The sequence below is a fragment of the Phasianus colchicus genome, chromosome 1 (genome assembly GCF_987193195.1).
Source record: "Phasianus colchicus chromosome 1, bPhaCol1.hap1.1, whole genome shotgun sequence".
Lineage (NCBI taxonomy): Eukaryota > Metazoa > Chordata > Aves > Galliformes > Phasianidae > Phasianus > Phasianus colchicus.
The window spans coordinates 36,225,659-36,244,818 of NC_143436.1; the positions used below are offsets into that span (position 1 = coordinate 36,225,659).

Here is a 19,160-nt window from a genome sequence, read left to right on the forward strand (position 1 = left end):
TTCCCTCATATATAGGGAAGGGAATAATAAGAAGGAATGTTCAGTGATCATTCCTGATGTCTTTCCAAAAATCTGTAGCAGCAACCAGTGAATGGAAGCAATTTATGATTAATACCATGGAGCAAGAATCATGGGTGCAAATGAAAGGGTGTTGTGTTAGCCATACATGTTAGAATTTGTGTATCTTCAGGAGATAAGCAGGAGACTTAAGCAGAGTGAGCTGTGTGTGCTTCTCTGTTTGTCTGCTCTGGTTTAGTTCTGTAAGTGTGAAGTATAAGAGGAGTTTTGCTTTGTTTCTGTGCAGTAAATTGGGCAAAGTGTAGCTGGGGTCCCCACTGTGACAGGCTACCCTACAGACAACAATACTGGATTATTTTCTTCCAAGACCAAATGGTACTAAAATGCTTAGGAAGTTCATAAGAGATTGAGAATATATCTAAGGCTCCACTTTAGAATCAACCTAGCCATGAAGACCTCACTTGATGTAATGTTGCCAAAATAAAATATCCGTATGTATTTTGTTAGTTTACTTAGCAGCTTATCTTAAAGATGAGAAAAAATTACATTTTTTATTTACTTTTCTAGTTCTAGGTCAAATGATTAGTTCTGTGACAAGACAGCATGACACTTTGAAGTATGACAGAAGCCCTGATGCCGCAACAGAAGCTGGGAATATTAATGGCCAAATCTAGGTGAGTGATTTTAACTCCGGTGGTTCCACGGCTGTTTCATTTCTTCCTCACTGCTGTAGTTGCCGTTTCTGCTTTGAAGCAGTGTTATGGTTCTTGGTATTCTGAAGTTTTAATATTAGAATATATTGGAGACCAAGTAACAAGCTTGTGTGATTATTGATTGATTACATCCCCTTTCTTTGTCTTTCTTGAGATATGGTAGGTGTACTTCAGATATCTTCTTACGCTGTGTCTTTCTTTGCAACTCTGTAGATTTTTCACAGATTACATTTACTTCAGTTTCCTGTATTTTTTACTATGTTTACTGTAGTTGATTGGACTGTTTGTTAAGTTTACTGTTGAGTTACCTTCATGGTGATTGCAAAGAATGCCACGATTACAACATAAGATTAAGACTGATCTATAGTGGGGTGATAGAAGAAGAAAGTTGTGAGACTTCATTCTGTGGCAGTTTTAGCATACTATTCTATGAATGTTTACTATTTGTACAAAAAATTTTTAATTTAAGATCCCAAGACTACCAAATATTTTTCTTAGTTTATACATGGTATTAGATGAATATTTTATTGTTGTGTAGTAAACAGAGTAGACTGTATAACTCAATTTAATCCAAAGAAAACTTATTAGCAATTAAACAAACAAACAAACAAAAAAACAAGTTGTAAAATGTAAAAAGGGCTCTTTTTTCCTTTACTTTGGTTACTAGTTGTATGTACACTGCTATATGGGAAGTGTTTTAAAGTAGAAGTGCAGAATCTGAGTACAAGGGCTACTTCAAGGCCTGGTGAGCCTCCACCTTCCATTGAACTGCAGCCCTGGAGCTCCCCAAGGCAGAGCTGCCTGTGTGTTTGCTGCCTGTGCTTGGTAACCTGAAACACAGAGCTGGTGTGGGAGCCAGTCAGCGTTGTGTTCAGCAGTCTGAGCTGGGGAGTCTCAGTTAAGGGAAACTGGAAGCCAGGTGGAAAGATCTTGGTTTAGGAGATGAGAATCGCAGCCATTGTGTAGTTGTTTTTTTTTTTCCTCCCACCTGCCTAAAGTGCTACAATAGGAATTAAGGTGACAGTCCATTGGGTCTGCTTGGTAGTAGCCTCAGTTTCAATTACTGGACTTCCATGGCATGGTGTAGTCACTCCATGAGGCCAAATCTAATTTAATTCCTATTAAAAAATTCTAATCTTTTATTAATTATGGCTGCAAAATTCATTGTGAAAAATTGTAATTGGAGGAGCGAGTTATATTGGATTGTTCTGTTGATGGTGCTCATGTAAATGATCACATTGGGTTTGGTTGTAATTTGTTGATTTTTACTTTAGAGATCACATGGTCTTCTAAAGAAGTCATGGGTAGCTGTTGTAGCTGTCCAGATAAAGAAACTGTCCCAGATAACCATCGAAACAAGTTTAAGGTAAGCACCTGATATGTGGTATGCTGTGAATTATTATTTTGTTGATTTCTTGAGTAGGTATGTGATAGAAAATACCTAAATGAAAATAGGAGAAGAATTACCTGATGGGTTGAAGCATTGCAGACCAGGTATCTGTGGCTATAGGTTTATCTTGCTCCTTTGAAAATCTTTTCTTAGCAGCAGTGGCAGGAATTCTGTAGACAGGCTGAGTTTCGATCTTCAGGATGGAGAAGCAGCCTCATGTTTTTGGTACAACTCCATGCAGCTGGTAAAGCCCAGTTAAACACCTTTGCTTTTGGGAGGTTATGGACTGTGTGAATAGAGTAAGAGGCATAACTGGGTGTGATTATAAACCTGGAAGTGGGGTCAGCAATGAAATATTATAGCACTGCTGATTTTACTTGAAGATGACTGTGAATTATATCATTTGGAGAACTTTTGTTTTTCTTAACTTAAATAAACTTCATGTGTGTGTGCTTCTATCCCTTTTACTGCTGGAATTGACAACCTTGTGAACACTTGTTCGTGTGCTTAACAACAAGAAGCTACTGAAGTCAGTGCCATTAAGTAAACATACCTTTGCATAGTCACACTACTCAGATTTGCTTCTGTGCTTCAAACTTTCTCTCCAAGTTGGCAAAGGATTGTAATGCTTCCATAGTGAAAAATGATTCATACAAAATGATTCATACAAATCATACATTCAAATGATTCATGATGCCTTAGGGCAACACTGAAATGAGCTTTAAAACAATGGGAATTTCTGGAAATGTTTAATATTATCAGTACAAAAAGCTGAAGGATAAAATATTTTTCTGTTGTCTTGGGTTTTTTAATGTATTTGACATCACTCTGTGCAACAAATTCCTCTTTTTCTCCTTGTAGATTTTCTCCATTGTTTGTGTGGTTTTTGTTTTTGTGATTTAGCAGCAGGGGGGAGAAGATGAAAGAATGTAACTTGCAAAATGAAGAAATTTGACATAAGCCTCAGTGACAGATGAAACTATTTCTAATTCTTTTTAACTGACTAGATTTCAAGTTGAAAATGCTTCTTAAAGGAGTAAAATTAATTGATACCATAGGGATCTTTTTGTAGCCTTTTTACTGAGTAAGAAAGAATTCCGCTAAAAGCAACATTGCAAGATAAAATACATCTGGGTGAAAATACACAGTGTCAGATTTCCATAAAGGAAGCAGAAGACCTCCAACTGGTTTAAGAGCAGAAGAAATAAGCTCTAAACATATCATGTTTTCACATAAGATAACCATAGAGTATGTGAATTATTTGTTGACATTAAAATGACAGACAAAGCAAACTAAAACAGTCTGAGCACAGTGCAAGGCTCTACAGGTATGTGAAGGAAGCTTCATCTTATAGCCTTTTCTCAGCTGTAAGTGGGGTTACGTGACAAAGTAAATATTTTTTTTTCAGAAATGAGACTTTGAAAGGTTTCATTATCTGAGGTATCCATATGTAAATACTAGAATGTGTACATAGCGTCAGCTTAAAACTTCATTAACCTTAATTCTCTTATTTTAAATATCACCACAGATTTTGCAATAATGTTATATATTCTCACTCATGTTGCCTTTAAATATGTGTTATTTTAATGCTGGGTTGGAAAAGCAAAGGAACTGGTTTGGTGAGTTTTTTCTCTTAAACTTTTCCTCAAGGATCACAACTCGTATGATGGAACAGATAGAGTACATTAGCGAAACATTAAGATGATAGTAGTATTGGTGCTCAGATACTTACCTAATGCTATTTAACTTCCTTTCTGTAGGTTATTAATGTGGATGATGATGGTAACGAGCTGGGTTCTGGCATAATGGAACTCACAGATACAGAACTAATTTTGTACACCCGTAAAAGGGACTCTGTAAAATGGCACTACCTCTGTCTCCGTCGCTATGGCTACGACTCAAATCTTTTCTCTTTTGAAAGTGGTAGAAGGTGTCAAACTGGACAAGGTATGTAGAATTTTTGTATAAAGAGATTTTCAGAAATGTATTTGATATCTGAGGCCTTGTTTAATCATTATGTACTTGCCTGCCCTTTGACAAGGGCTATAATGGATGTAGTTTTATATGTGGACGCAATTCCTGGAAAAAAGTAAGTGGAATGGTCTTATGGTAAAATGAGGATTTGAATTGTTTGCAGTTTTTGGTCTGGAGCACTTGGTGTTTTTGGATTGATAACTCTGGTCAGCTTAGAAGGTTTTCACAGGAAATTTTCCTGCCTTTGAAGTTTGAGTTGGCTTTCAAGGAAGGGCAAGGAAAGATGGGGCTGTGAAGGAATCTTTTAAGAACACAAAGTTTGCTGTTTTTATATTTTTAAGAGACTGAAGCGCTGGAATGAACTGGATATGCCCACCTTTTTTTTATTGCCTTCAGCATCACACTTTTGTCTCATCCTCTTCTTGAAACTCATACCACTTTCATTTGTATCAGTGGCATAGTTCTCAATTTTTTTCAAATTTTATATGAAGACTATACACTCCAGCTATGCTTAGTTATTTTCTGTGTGGCTTTAATCAGAAAAAAAGTCAGTTTCCTTTCCAGCACGAAGACCACCCCCATCTTGGCCAAGATAGGCTTTTCTGTTGCTGTTTGTAATAGCAGTCCCTGATGGAGGAATAGTTGTGTTGGTTGAGGGCTGAGCCTCACTTTGCACCTTCATATTGTGGTGCAGCTCTGTGTACTTGGAATTCTTGTGTATTGATCTGTTGTGAAATTTGAGTTCTTATTTTTTTAGAGATTTTCAGCATTTGGTAGTGTCTCTCTAAATCATGTTATTTAGCAGTGGCAAAATATTTTTTTAATTCACTATTAAGTTAGGAACAATAACAAACTTGATCCTAACCAAACTTGGTCAAACTACATTGTCAAAGCAGAGGTAAGGGCAGACAATTATTTTACTGTAAGAGTTTAGAATGCATTCTTGATTTGGCTCCTAGTGAGACACAGAGATGTTTTCAAATGTTACAGAATACTGTGCATTAAACTAAACTTTCAGACTTCTAAGGAGAAAATTGTGAACTTTGGTATGAAAAGATGCACTTCAGTGGATTTTTGCAAATTTAATTCACTACTTCTTTTAAATGTATAAAATAGATACTAATGAAATTCAATTGAAAATAGTATTTTGAAAGTTCTTTTCCACAGCCTTTTACCAAGTCTGCAAGCTTTTTCACTGACTCTACAACTCTCTTCTATGCTTCTAATTTCCTTTTCTTTTCAAGAGAAGATTAAGCAGACTTTGTGAGCAGCAACCCTTTCCTCCCTCTTTTGTTTTTCACCTTCCTTACATAATATTAAGTACTGTGAATATTAAGAAAAAAGAAATCTGGCAGAAAATGTTCTCCCTGCTGCCATTTTGCAGTAGTGCATTGTTCCTGAGGCCTACAGTAGCATTTGTGGGCACAGTTGCAAAACTTTGTCTTCCCTTGATGAGATGACCAAAAAATATTTCCTTTGAGATTACACAAAAAATTTGCCCTGCTGTTTTTACCAGTTGTACTAGTCAGTGTTCTTGTTGTTTGTTTCTTAGATTTTTCTTTTTTGGCTCATTAAGGTTTAAGTATCCAGTGAAAATTTTTGGAAATACAGCAAAAATGAAACGTAGGCTCTAGAAGCACCTAAAAGGTAGAAGCAGCTCTCCAGCTGTTGTGTTGCAAGCATGGAACTTATTCATTGCACCAGCTGAATATTGATTATTGACAGACATTCCTCTCAACCCATTTGTTGTATTCCCATTGAGGTTTGTGAGCTTCTGCCACATGGAGCATTTCTGGTACTTCTTTTGCAGTCCTGTGTCCATAAATAAATATATGGTGATAGTAGTTGCCGCATGTTGCATTTTTGCACTAACAGAAATTGCAGTATAGCTAGGTGGTTTTCAGTGAAGAGTGTTTTAAGATTGTGATACTCATTTAAAAAAAAAAAAAAAAAAAAAAAGAGCACCTGCACCCACGTGTAACAAGCATGTCAACTTTAACTTCATGCTTTCAATGGAAGAATAACCCAAAGCTACGACTTTGCTGGTGAGGGTAAGTTGGGGCGCTCCCTGCTGTTCAAAGGCAAAGTGGCACAATACACACATCAAACACATGGTATTGCTGCTGACTTTGTGTTCTGTGTCTATCCCTTTAGCCAAAACCAATTGGTTTGTTACTGTCTGTTTCATGCAGTTTGTCCTGTTAGCTTTACGTTTTAATCTTCTTTAGAAAGTTAACTTTTTTGCAGTGTTTAAAATCTTCTTTTCCCTCGTGCAGGTATCATATAGCAATTTAATAGAAATCTGGTTTAACAAATGTGGTCTTGTAGCATCACAGTAATTTTGTTTAGTTTTTTTTTGTAGGCATCCTTGTTATCAACTTAAAAGAAATCTTTGTTTGTGTTTTTTTTTTTTCCGTTTTTACCCCTTGTTTAGCCCTCAAAACTCAGTTTTGCTTTTAACAGAATCGATTTCTGTTCCACCTTAACTTTGAGTGCATGGGAAATCTATTCTCCTATCAGATAAACACTTGAAAGGATCTCACTGTATTTGTGTGTGTTTTGCTGCAATAAAAATTTCTAAACTTTTTTTCTTCCTTAGCAGGTATTCGTGATGTGGATTCCAGTTATTTTGCTTGAAAGTTATATGTATATTGCAAGTTATGCTTCTTTTAAAGGATTTTGATTTTTTTTTCTTGTGTATTTATAGGAATCTTTGCCTTTAAATGTGCCCGTGCAGAAGAGCTATTTAATATGTTGCAAGAGATAATGCAGAATAATAGTATAAATGTGGTAGAAGAACCAGTAGTAGAAAGGAATAACCATCAAACTGAGTTGGAAGCTCCAAGAACCCCTCGAACACCTACCAGTAAGTATGGTTATACTAGGAAATGACATACCTGAATATAATATGGTATTTAGTTTTAAATTAGTGGGTTTTTTTTCCTTAATTTGCACAAAATTTTAAGTACCTAAATGCTATTTTCAGCTGACACATTCTCTTGAAGCACTTGTTGAGGATTATGTTTACAGAATTTGAAGTCCTGGGAGCAAAATTTCTGTAGTCAAGTTTTTCAGCTTTAGGAAATAAGCTTTGGGAATTTCATTTTTGCACAGAAACACTGCTTAAGCATATACTTGTTCAGTTGCTCTGCTATATGTCACCATATTTTACTTGCAGTGTTTCAGAGAGATGTTAACATTAGTCAGTGCTCCAGTCTTTTGATTAGGGAAAAGTTATTAACATTATCACATCTACATGGGTTTGGGAACTTGCTGTGGGTAGATGGATGGGTAGAATGAAGTCTTATCAAAGCTGCTGGAGGATTTGAGCTAATCCCAGGCAGATACCAAGATGCCTGAAAGTAGGAATTCAGAGAAATAGAAAGTTAAGTTTAAAAAAAAAAAAAATCCTATATTTATTTATTTTTAGATAAAAATAGACATGATTTCAGAGGTAGAAGAAGAAGTTGGGTAGGGAGCTTATTGGGAAAACTGTGGTGTGTTGTACACCTTGATTTTGGTGGTTGCTTCAGATGTCTTTTCCAGTAAGTACTGGGACGTTCTACTGTGCAGCTGCTCAGCAAATCTACCTTGTGAATATTTAATAGTTTCACATATTTTTATTTCTTTTGAAAGTTGAAGATTAATATATAAAATGCATTTTACTTGGATACAGTAAAATGTTCTATTCTAATATGGTTTTGCTTATTTTCTAATTGAATCAGCTCCTGGGTTCAATGCACAGAGTTTACCTAATGGCTATCCCAGATATCCGTCTTTTGGAGATGCTTCATCACATCCTTCCAGCAGGCATCCTTCTGTTGGAAGTGCACGCCTCCCCTCTGTCGGTGAAGAATCAACGCATCCTCTACTTGTAGCAGAGGAACAAGTGGGTATTTCTTTTTCCTTGTGTAGTTCGTCTTCAACATTTGTTCACATTTTTCTTATGTTTGTTCTGTAGGCTTATGTTTTCATTGTTTGTGCTTTTCAGTTAGATGCAGTGTATTTCTGCTATATGTTAGTAGTCAGAAAAGTACTTGTTTTGTCTCTTTAAAATGATACTTTCTAGGATAGCTTGCTGAGGAAGTCTAACTATTTGAAGTTTTTATATATATGAGTAGAGGTATAGAAGGTATGTATTTTGCATATGCTCTTTTCAAGAATTTCATTAATTATTTTTAAACGCTTAAGTTGGACTTCAGAGATCTTGGTCAAAATTATTTACACGTAAGTCTTCTATTTGTTAAATAATGGAATAATTTAAGTTAAAAGCAAACTTTACAGTCCTGTAGGTCTTACTGTGCAGTTAGAGGAGAGACCTGCACAAAGCCTTGTCCTGTCATGTTTCGAATACTCTTAAGTGGTGATCCCACAGTGTCTCTGAGCTTGACCCCTTATTGTCAAAGCATTTTTCCCTTACTGAAATTTTTCCTGTTACCAGGAAAACCAACCAGCTGGTGTTGATTGCCCTTTGTGCTTTTGTTGAATGTCTCCAAAAAGTTTCTGACTCTGTCTTCTCTTTAACTGTCCAAAAATAGTCGAAAAGTGCTATGAAATTGCTTCCCAGCCTTTACTTAAGGCAACAAAGAAATCTCTCTTGGCTTCTCCGTTTATATCATGTGTTCCAGTCTCTCTAATCATCTAATCATGGTCCTCTACTGGACTCTCTCCTGTACATTGGTGTCTTTCTTCTGGGAGCAAATCAGTCCAGATTCAGTATCAACAGTATTGAATTAAAGATAACACTTTCCTTAACCTACTGGCTGTGTTTTAAGTAACACAAACCAATAGACATTTTGTATTCATTGCTGCAAGGGCATACTGGTGAACATTCAACTTAGACCTCTGGTGCTTTTCTACAGGACTTTTTTCTAGTCATGTACACATGGCCTGTGTTGTCAGTATTGTTCCATGCCAGGCACTGGACTTTACATTTGCCTTGCTGAACTTCATGAGGTTACTGAGGTCCTCAGTGAAAACCTTACCAGTCTGAGAAAGAACACTATCAGAAACTTCGAGGCTTTTCTCATCGTTCAGGTTGCTGATGAAAATATTAGTTAAGTTTAATAAAATATAATCTGGTGATAAGAAAATAAAAGAAGGTGAGCAGCGCAGAGTGAACTGTCTTTTGGGAGGGAATTAGGTTGGAGCCATCACAGAAAATTTTAGTTGTTGTTGTTGTTACTGCAGACTAAATGAGTTTAAAGAATCAGTGTAGAGTCAAGTGAGCTGTAAATAACACTTCAATTTGTAGAGCTTGACAGAGAAGTTGTAAAGGTGGGGTGAGTTCTGCTGTCAAACACTGCCCTTGCTATTTGACTGTGCAGGCAATGTCTAAGTTTAGAGGTCTTTAGTCTTTCCCTTTCAGCCTTATGTTGATCTGATATGGGAACTTGTGAGGATAAATTAGTAGTATCATCTTGTCTGTTTTAGTGGCATCTGGTGTTAACTCCCGCTACTTCTTAATTCTGAGTGCCACGGTTCATATGGAAATGCAGTTTTTCTGTTTCAGCTTCTGGTATGAAGTAGCTGTTAGCTCTTGAAGAAGGAATGCCTGCTCTTTCTGAAAAGCTAATCTCATTCTCACTCTTGAATTGAGTGGTATACAAGGTGCAGTCCTGATTTTTTATTTATTTATTTTTTTAAATGGACAGCAGATTTCCTTTCCAGTGTGGAAATTAGAAAGATAAATTTGGCCAAAGCAACTCTGGAATTTTTGATCACTGTCATGGTATGAGAGGACAAAGCAGAACTCTGCTTTACTAATTTGTCCAAGCATACTAATGAGTTGGGCTAAAAAAGCCCAAGGTTGCCCTGACCAGAGCAGAGCTGGAATAGAACCTGGAAAGCTGCAACTAGAGCACAACTAAATTCTACTCTTTTAGAGTAGAATTAGAGTACCGGTAACAAAACCAGCTATAAAGCAACAATAATGAAAATAGAGCACAGCTTAGCAAAATGTGACAGAGACAGAATCATTTCCTTTATTATTTTTCTTCCTTTCAGGTGCACACTTATGTCAACACTACTGGTGTACAAGAGGAAAGAAAAAATCGATCGAGTGTGCATGCGCCACTGGAGTCAAAGCTTTCAAACACTGAAACAACTAAAGTAAAAGAAGATCAGATGTGTACTGATGACAGAGATGCTCACGTTCTCCTGGAGCCTGAAGGAGTCAAGTTTGTTTTAGGGCCAACCCCTGTTCAAAGGCAGTTAATGGAAAGAGAGAAACTGGAACAACTTGGGAGAGACCAAGTTAGTGGCAGCAGCACAAACAATACTGAATGGGACACTGGGTACGACAGTGATGAACGTAGAGAAACACCATCTGGTAATAAATTGGTGTATGAAAATATAAATAGGTTATCAATCCCTAGTGCCTCAGGGGTCAGGAGAGGTCGTTTGACATCCACCAGTACCTCAGATACCCAGAACATTAACAATTCTGCTCAGAGGAGAACTGCGCTGTTGAACTATGAGAACTTGCCATCCTTGCCTCCTGTTTGGGAATCCCGCAAACTGAGTAGAGATGAAGATGACAGTTTAGGACCAAAGACCCCATCTCTGAATGGCTACCACAATAACCTAGATCCAATGCATAATTATGTCAATACAGAGAATGTAACAGTACCATCAAGTGCTCATAAAATAGAATTTCCACGACGTCGGGACTGTACCCCAACAGTCTTTAACTTTGACATTAGACGTCCGAGTTTAGAACACAGGCAGCTCAACTACATACAGGTTGACTTGGAAGGTGGTAGTGACTCCGACAACCCTCAGACTCCCAAAACCCCCACCACTCCACTTCCACAAACTCCAACCAGGCGCACAGAGCTGTATGCTGTGATAGACATTGAAAGAACTGCTGCTATGTCAAGCCTGCAAAAAGCACTGCCCCGAGATGATGGTACTTCTAGGAAAACTAGACATAACAGTACTGACCTGCCTATGTGAGCCTGGGAAGCATTAAATCATTTGCACCTTTTGTGAAGTTTATAAAATTGAAGATGCAAGTACTTTGCATTTCTTAACACTAACGCCTTTTATAGACTAATAGAACTTTTTCTGCATACTTCATGTACTTGTCTAACTAAAGGGAATTAATGTAGAGCAAGTATTCATTTAGGTAACACTATTTCATTCTATGGTAGTAATTACTGCATAGCAGCATCGCCACCTTTCACAGTGCCTCTTTAAATTGATTAGAGTCTGAGTGACATGCCAGTTTTGAATTTATAAATATTCTGGTTTGGTGCCTATAATCGTTAATGGCATTTATAACACTTTTTAAAGCCTCTTGATATATGTGTTATTAGCAGGTAAACCTAATCTTTCAAAACAGATATCTACGTTCATTTCTCATTGACGTGGCTCCTTCAGAATGAAATGTATGTAATTCATTAACTCAGCTTGATGTACACAAGATGTATTGGTTCATCTCAAGGGATATAAATACCAAACTTTGTTTTTTTTTCTTCAAAGACCATATGGGCAAGAAGGCATTTAATTCCCTGTAGTTTTCTTAAGTTGTGTGATATTTGAGAGGTCACATCAAAGTCCGTTGATCATTGCTAAAAACACATCTAAACCCAGCCTTAAGCTACTTCAGATAGAAGAGAATTCCAAGTGGCATATCATGTTCTCTGTGAAATCAGATGGATTTTAATGTTGTTAGAGTTTTTTTTGTGAAGGAATTCACAGGTTGGCTATATGAATTAAGGCCCTTTTGTCATTTCTTAGTTCACTGTGCCTTCCTTTCTTTGCATTTGTGTTTCTTTTTATCTGTTGTTTTAAGAGTCAAAATTTTGTACATAGCTTTAATTATTGTTCAGGGTTGTGTGTGTGTTTGTCTTACTCTCTGCATTTGACAAGGAAAGACTCTTGAAGGTCAAATGTTCGTCTTTGTCCAGCGTTGTACTTCTTTATGCCTGACTGAGATATCCCAGCTCTCCAGCAGCATGCATTATTGCACAACTGGAAAGGTTTATTATGCAGTTATTGTCTTCCTCTAAAGATTCAGACACAGGTTACGTGGGAGTCAGGGTACTGGACTTCATAGTTCTTTGTAGGAAATTGCACATTCTAGCAATGTGCATCCATAGTTGATAGTATAATTTAGAAAGATATGTAGTAAATTATCTGAAGGTAGTATTATCTATGAGTATACTTTTCCTTTTGCAGTAGGTGAATTTGGTTTCAATAATAGCTGCGCAGTGTTACAGGTACATCCAAGCAGAATGTCATTTGAATATGCCAGATGCACCCTTAGCAGAAATTGTTTCCTTTTTTCAATGCTCTGAATAATTTTAGAATTCTGGCAGTATTGCAGGTGCACCTTGGTACTAGCAGCAGCAGAGGTTACTCTTGAGCCTGTGATTGTAAAGGAACTGACACTTGTGAACTGGTGTGATGTAAAATAACCCTTGAACTTTGTGAGGAAAAACATGCAAGAAAAGCCATGTGAAGATCTGAAAAATAAATAAGGGTCTTCATGCAATATTTAAAACTGTTTTATTTAAATATATATATATTTTTTCAGGTTTTTAAATTGGAGTGTATCCCCGTACCTTTGTTAACTCTTTCTTTGGTCTTCTCTCAGTTTAGTAGTGGTAGCAACGGTAGCATCTGAAACACATGGTTCTTGCCACATCATTAAGGGATATCAGGCAAGCTTTTAACTCTGAAAGACTTTAATTATTCTTTCCAGACTGTGTGGTATCGAAATACCAGGTTTACAGAGAACACAATTTGCAGAAGTAAGGGATGGGTGTGTGAGACCATTACAAGGAACTTGAATGAGATAATTAATGATTTCGCTGTCAACCTATGCAAACTGTTGTGATAGATTTGTTGACCTGTGGGGAGAACTTGGTATTCAAGAAGGCGAAGACTACCTAGAACTAGAGATTTTTACAGGTCTGCAGCATTAATGCTCCTTCATATCTTTTCCGTTGCTTTACCTTGTGGTATGGACCAGTCACACTGAAGAGAAGCTATGAGGTGTTGCACAATACTGGGTTAATGATACTGGTGTGGTTCTTGTTCTTAACTTAAGAACATACATTTAAGCACACTTAAATCTGTGAGCCAGCCTACTGCTTCAGCATGTGTTTTGAGGCAAACGTGTTTGATCTAGATAGCTGCCTAGAAATATTTGGTCCTCATCTGTATAGTACAGGTGTCTCAAATTCTGATTAACTGAACCCTTGTAGCACACCTGTGAGGCAGTGGAGCAATATTCATAATTGTCAGATAGGGAAACAGACCTAGTGCAGATCCAAAGTAAGCTGCCAAGATTACAAGAAACATCCCTCCTTAGTTCTGGTGCGCTGCCCTGTGCATTGATCCTAGTCTCAAATATAAGAGATGATCTGAATAATATATATATATTTTTTTAATGCAAGTTTCACAGTACTTCATGTGGGGTATTTTCTTAGGTCTGGTCCCCAGAATTGAGAACTCATTGAGATTTTGTTCTCTATGATTTCTGAATGCATAGCCATGGCATTATTTTTCTTCTTGTTTTTAATATATACTAAATGAAATACTCATCAAGCAGAGTCAAGTGAAAACCTTCTGTAGCCTTAGTTATATTAACAAATCTGGCACCATATTTTTCTAGGACTATATTTTATATCCTCTTCTACAGGTGGAATAACGCTTTCTTGTTTTGTGTAAGCTGCAAACGTACTGGGTAGTCCCGTTACCTGCACTGCTCATCTTTAGCATTCTTTTTATTTCTCTATTTTATGACCCTTGAAGTAGATGTAGTTGTGATGCACTTTACCCTTTGAGACTTGGTAAATGTATTTTCAGTCTCTTTAAAGGTTGTGTTGTTAGGTTTAGTGTCTGTAATTTAGGATTCAGTTTTCAGCTGAAGTCTCACCACAGTATTTAGCTCGTATTTATTTTGGCCCCACAGGTGTATAGAGTGAGAACCTTCAAGTAGGTAACAAATCCTTTTAGTAACTAAGACATTAAGTTTCTACACAGTAGGTCCTGCAAGAATGGCAACACCGCTACCGGTTCTACTTTTTCTTCCATAGCATGCAATGGCTGCTGCCCTTCAAGCACGTTTAACAAGGGAAAGCCTCTTTAACTGTAGATATTCCTTCAGTGCAATGACTTGTGAAAGACATTGGAGTATCTTTTAAGGAAAGAAAATGTTGAAGCAGTGACCAAAAGTATGTAATAAATACCGGAAATACACTCAGTGAGAATCTAATCCATTGGTTGTATAACTGAAATATTTCTCCTCAAATCGATATGAAGAGGGAGTCTAGTTTTAATTTTGTAGTGTTTCCCTGTGACTCCAGAAGAAAATTTAAAAATGACTTTTAGCTATTATTTCTGACTGTTTTTTCCCCCCCATAAGTTTTGCATATGTAAGTGTTAAATTTAATGGTGTGCGTTGAAACACTATTCTTATTAAAGTCTACAAAACTTGTGTAGAAATCTGAAGGGTTTTAAATATATTGCATATCATAAACTGCTTAATTTCCACCCCCCCCCTCGTTGCCCCCAGATACCTAAACATTTTTGTGTATTTAAAGCTCTGACTAGGGCTTCAGTATAGAAGTGACCAGGGAAAGGTCTTAGCTGTATCGAGTTCAAAACAATGTCAGAAAGGGCTGCTCTTTTGCTGGAAACTGACCAGCAGTTGATTTTGCTGGATTTTTGACAGTGTGTTTGCTCAGAATCTGTTTTTTATGTAACTATTTCCCATTGAGATGGAATCATGAAATGGTAGATTGCCTTCACTGTTGGGGAAGTACAACTGCAAGTTTTGGTCAGTTTCATGTACTGCTTCGAGCATATAATGCTGTATTTGATTTGGACCTCTATTTCTGAGCAGTATTCTCCTCTTTGTGTAATGTGGATTTAGTGGTGGGGTTTTTTGTTGTTGTTTTTTTTTTGTTTTTTTTTTGTTTTTTTTTGCACTGTACAGACTAACTTAGTGGTTGCAAATAAGAGAAAACTGATTTATTAGGAACTGGTAGTTGACTGGGATCTGAAGTTTTCCGGTAACCCCCAAGAAGCCAAAAGAAATTTGATCCTTCTGGTTGGATTAGACAAAATTAGGTGGTTTTGGAATTTAGTCTGAAGATCTTTTCCCATTTTTTCTTTGATACAGCAAATTAGGCGTTTATATTTGACAGTATTCACTTAATATCAACTTAAGTTCATTTACATCTTTATTTTAAATTCATATACACTCCAAAAAAAGAAAAAAAAAAGGAAAAAAAAAAGAAGAAATTCCATCACAAAAGACTGCGTTAAGATGGAGTCAAGGCTGTTGATGTCCTTCATACATAGCATGCATTGAAAAGACACAAAGTCATGAGCAAAGGTCCTTTCGCAATCTTTAGAAATTACTTCCTCTTTTGGACAAGATAAGTGAATTAAAAAAAAAGTCTTAGTAACTGTAACTCTGACCATTTGTACGTTATTTCTTGTGATATTGTGCTGTAAGGTATGTGACTAAGTTGTCAGATGTCTTATGAGGATGTTATCCTAATGTGGTGTTTGCTCCAGATTAACGCAGTGTTTTGTTTGGAACTGTGTAGGTGTACAGATAGAACATGAGATATAAAGTTACCTTTAAAGTTGATGAAACGAGTTTTGGACATTTCTATATTTTTATATTACAAAGGGCATTTTGAATTTTTTCTTGCAGTTTTAATAATTATTTAGTGTGGTAATATACATACATTGTGACACTGTTTTCTGATATACCCATTACTTTGGTGTAATTCTATTTTATGTAGCAAATATGTGTACATACAAAGGAGATTCTGTAAAAATACGATTATGAAACAGGCTCGAGCCCTTTGGAACAGGGACTGTCTTCCTGCGTGTCTGCAAAGCCCTTCATACCCCGGGGTCCCAGCCACAGCTCCCATCTGAGACCTGTGGTGAATAAACTGTCAAGAGATGAATGTGAAGGAGCAGCTCTTCTGCTCTCTGGAGAAGCCTTAGTACAAAGGTGCCATGAAGCTCACCTTGCCGCTCCCCAGTGCCAGGGCCATGCCATGTGTGGTTACTCCCAACCACTTGCCAGCAGCCCAGAGAGCCTGGGGTCGGTGCGTCCTTTGCTCTGGTCCTTCCCTTTGGCAGTAGAAAAGGAAGTCTGAGGTAGGAGCTTTGATGTCAGAGAATCTCTTTCCTAGTGCTTGGGCCTCATGCAGCATCCCTTGAAGCCAAACTAATTCATATCTGCGTCTGGGCCTCTGGGTGTGTTCCTACAAGATTGAGTTCTGCTGACAGCAGCTCTGTTGTACCTGAGGACCTTGTTAGTCAAGTTCTTCAGGAATGGTCTAAAATACTGTAAAAATATAAATATATTTAATTACATGTACTGAAAACAGAAATCCTATTTGTTGTGGTCAGAGTTCAGATTACTATGTGAGTTTTGATTTCTTAGACATACCTGCATATATATTGCTTTAACTATGTTGTATGAAAGAGGAAGTGATTCTAAAGTGTGTGAAAGATCAGGATTACACCTGTATTTGTAATGGTTGTGTTATTTAGGAATGGATATCAGTGAACTTAACTCCATATTAATGCAGTTTTTTTGCATTAGAATATGTGTGTATATCATACACCTGCATTTTATATATAATATATTATATATTTGGTACTAACTTTGTATTTTCCCTGGAATTTGCCAAATCTTGAAGACAAATGTTCTCACTTGTAAGACTTTGGTACTTAATAACTGAATGTACATGAAATGCTCTGGTATGAAAGACAGTAATGTTGTAGAGTACCCCACAATACAGATGTGTCAACCAGCAGGCGTGTTGCCTTTTTTGCGTGTTACATCTCAATCCACTGCAGCATCACCTTATGTCTCATGAAATATTGTCTGTGTTTTTAACTAAACTGCAGAGCTGCCCTTACAATACAGCTGACAACAGTTCTATCATGTATGCTGGCTGGTAGGAGTAAGAATACAATAGTCACCAGTGTGCCACAAATGCATTTATTAAATGCAGAAATACACATTTCTACAAAGGCCAAAATCTTATGTTGTATGTTCCTTTCTTGTCATTACATTGTATGATATTGTAAGATTATTGTATGTCCTAATTTGCATTATAAAATGTTTTTTCCTACTTAAAGGCATAAATATAGCAACTTTGTATAAAGGTAGCTTTCTAGATTTTTATTTCTTTTATATAAAAAGGTCTAAACAGTGAGAGTATCATTGCCAAACTGTTTATAAAATTTCAGTTAATTTGCCCTGTTTGATGAATTTGTTTTTACAAACATTCCATATTTCTTTTAAGAAAATTATATTATACTATGCAGAAAGAGTGTATTTTTATGCCATTCCACGTTAATCTTAAAACAAAAAACCTTAAAAAACAAACAAAAATCCCCCCCCTTGTTTTAAGCTGTCCGTATTGAGAACGCTTACCAAATGTTCATTTTTAAGGATGTATTATGTATTATGACTACATTTTCCCCTTTACCAGTGCCAACTTCATTTGGAAAAAAAATAATAATTGTAGCATGGCAATAAACTATTGATTTTACATTGAAAATAATGTGTGGGTTACTTCAATATTTACCACTGTGGGTGCTGATACACACTGCATTAGTAGCCTTTTTTGCTTTTCTTTCAGTCACTGTTTCAAGGCAATGATGAATAGCTCTTTTTTCCCCCCAGTATTCCATTCAGTAGTGGGAAGAAAATCCAGAAGACAGTGACCCGGTGCTTGTAAATTTTTCTACAAGCTTTTGTTTCCTTTCTGTTAGAGCTCTGTTCCTTTCTTCTGCCCATAGGCCTGGATTTTTGTGGTTGTACTGCTGCTATCTGCTACTTGTTAGCAAATCACATACCGTCAAGTTATTAAATGACTAAGATTTAACAAAACCTAAACTTTTTTTTTAGCGCTGTACCAATGATTTCAGAAAGCGTAATAGGAAAAATACAAGGTTGAAGCCCTGTCCAGATGGCCTCTATGCTTTCCCCCAGAGATGATAAAATGTAGTGATCTTGCCCTACATGATGCAAGATTTAGATTAATTTGAAAATGTACAGTAACTAATTTATCATAGAACTAAACTATCGTATAACAAAATTATCATACAATGGCTTGAGTTGGAAGGAACTTAAAGACCATCTAGTTCCAAACTCTTGCCTTGGGCTGGTTGCCACCCACCAGCTCAGGCTGCCCAGGGCCCCATCCAACCTGGCCTTGAACACCTCCAGCAATGGGGCACCACAGCTTCTCTGGGCAGCTGTGCCAGGCCTCATTACTCTCACAGTGAACAATTTCTTCCTTATATCTAATCTAAACGAGCCCTTTTTCAGTGTATAGCTATTACCCCATGTTCTGTCACTGCACTCCTTGACAAAGAGCTTTCCTGTAAGTCCCTGTTTAGGTAATGGAAGGCTGCACTGAGGTCTCCCCAGAGCCTTCTCTTCCCTGGGCTGAGCAATTTCAGTTCTTTCAGCTTGTCTTCATAGGAAAATCAGTATAATAAGTAATAAATAAAACTAATAATGAGAGGGATATAGTTACTAAAATACCATGCAACTGATGTAATCCATTGCTGTTACCAGTAAAAATATGCTGTGTTCTGAAATGAATTTTGAAGTTGACCTAGATGATGTAAAAAAGCCAATTCTCCACCTACAGAGCAGCTCTGCTCTAAGAGCTTCTGCTTTTGTTAAAATCCCTATATGTAAAGCACAGTAATACATGTGTTAATCTTCAGCACCCAAAGGGCTGGATTTTGTGACGATTGTTTTCCCTGAGCATTGGGCCTGCACTGGACCTGGAGCTGAGAGGCACGGAGCATGCAGAACAGTCAGCTCCAGAGCTGAAATGTGCAGCATAGTCTGCTCTTAGATGGTCATCCCATAACAGGGGGAGGTGAGAAGTAGTATCAGTTTAAGGAGCTTCTGCTTGTATTAAAATATTGCAACGAGCAGAGATCAGAAGGTACAGCTTCACCGTTGCCATGATCTGCTGTTAAGTATGTATGTGTATTTTTAAGTGCAAATAATCTTAGCTAAAAAGGGTATGGTGGTTATTTGATCTCTG

The 19,160-nt window shown here is 37.0% G+C and overlaps 1 protein-coding gene across 1 annotated transcript in view; it reads left to right on the forward strand.

Annotated features, from left to right (window-relative positions):
* FRS2 (fibroblast growth factor receptor substrate 2) overlaps positions 1-19,133 on the forward strand; it is a 52,086-nt gene extending 32,953 nt beyond the window's left edge. The window contains exons 2-7 of the mRNA XM_031589479.2: positions 586-692; positions 2,006-2,097; positions 3,882-4,068; positions 6,803-6,961; positions 7,821-7,984; positions 10,102-19,133. Coding sequence (XP_031445339.1) covers positions 2,032-2,097; positions 3,882-4,068; positions 6,803-6,961; positions 7,821-7,984; positions 10,102-11,052 — 1,527 coding nt within the window. The 5' untranslated portion in view covers positions 586-692; positions 2,006-2,031 and the 3' untranslated portion in view covers positions 11,053-19,133. The remainder of the gene's footprint in view (positions 1-585; positions 693-2,005; positions 2,098-3,881; positions 4,069-6,802; positions 6,962-7,820; positions 7,985-10,101) is intronic.
* Positions 19,134-19,160: the final 27 nt, after the last annotated feature.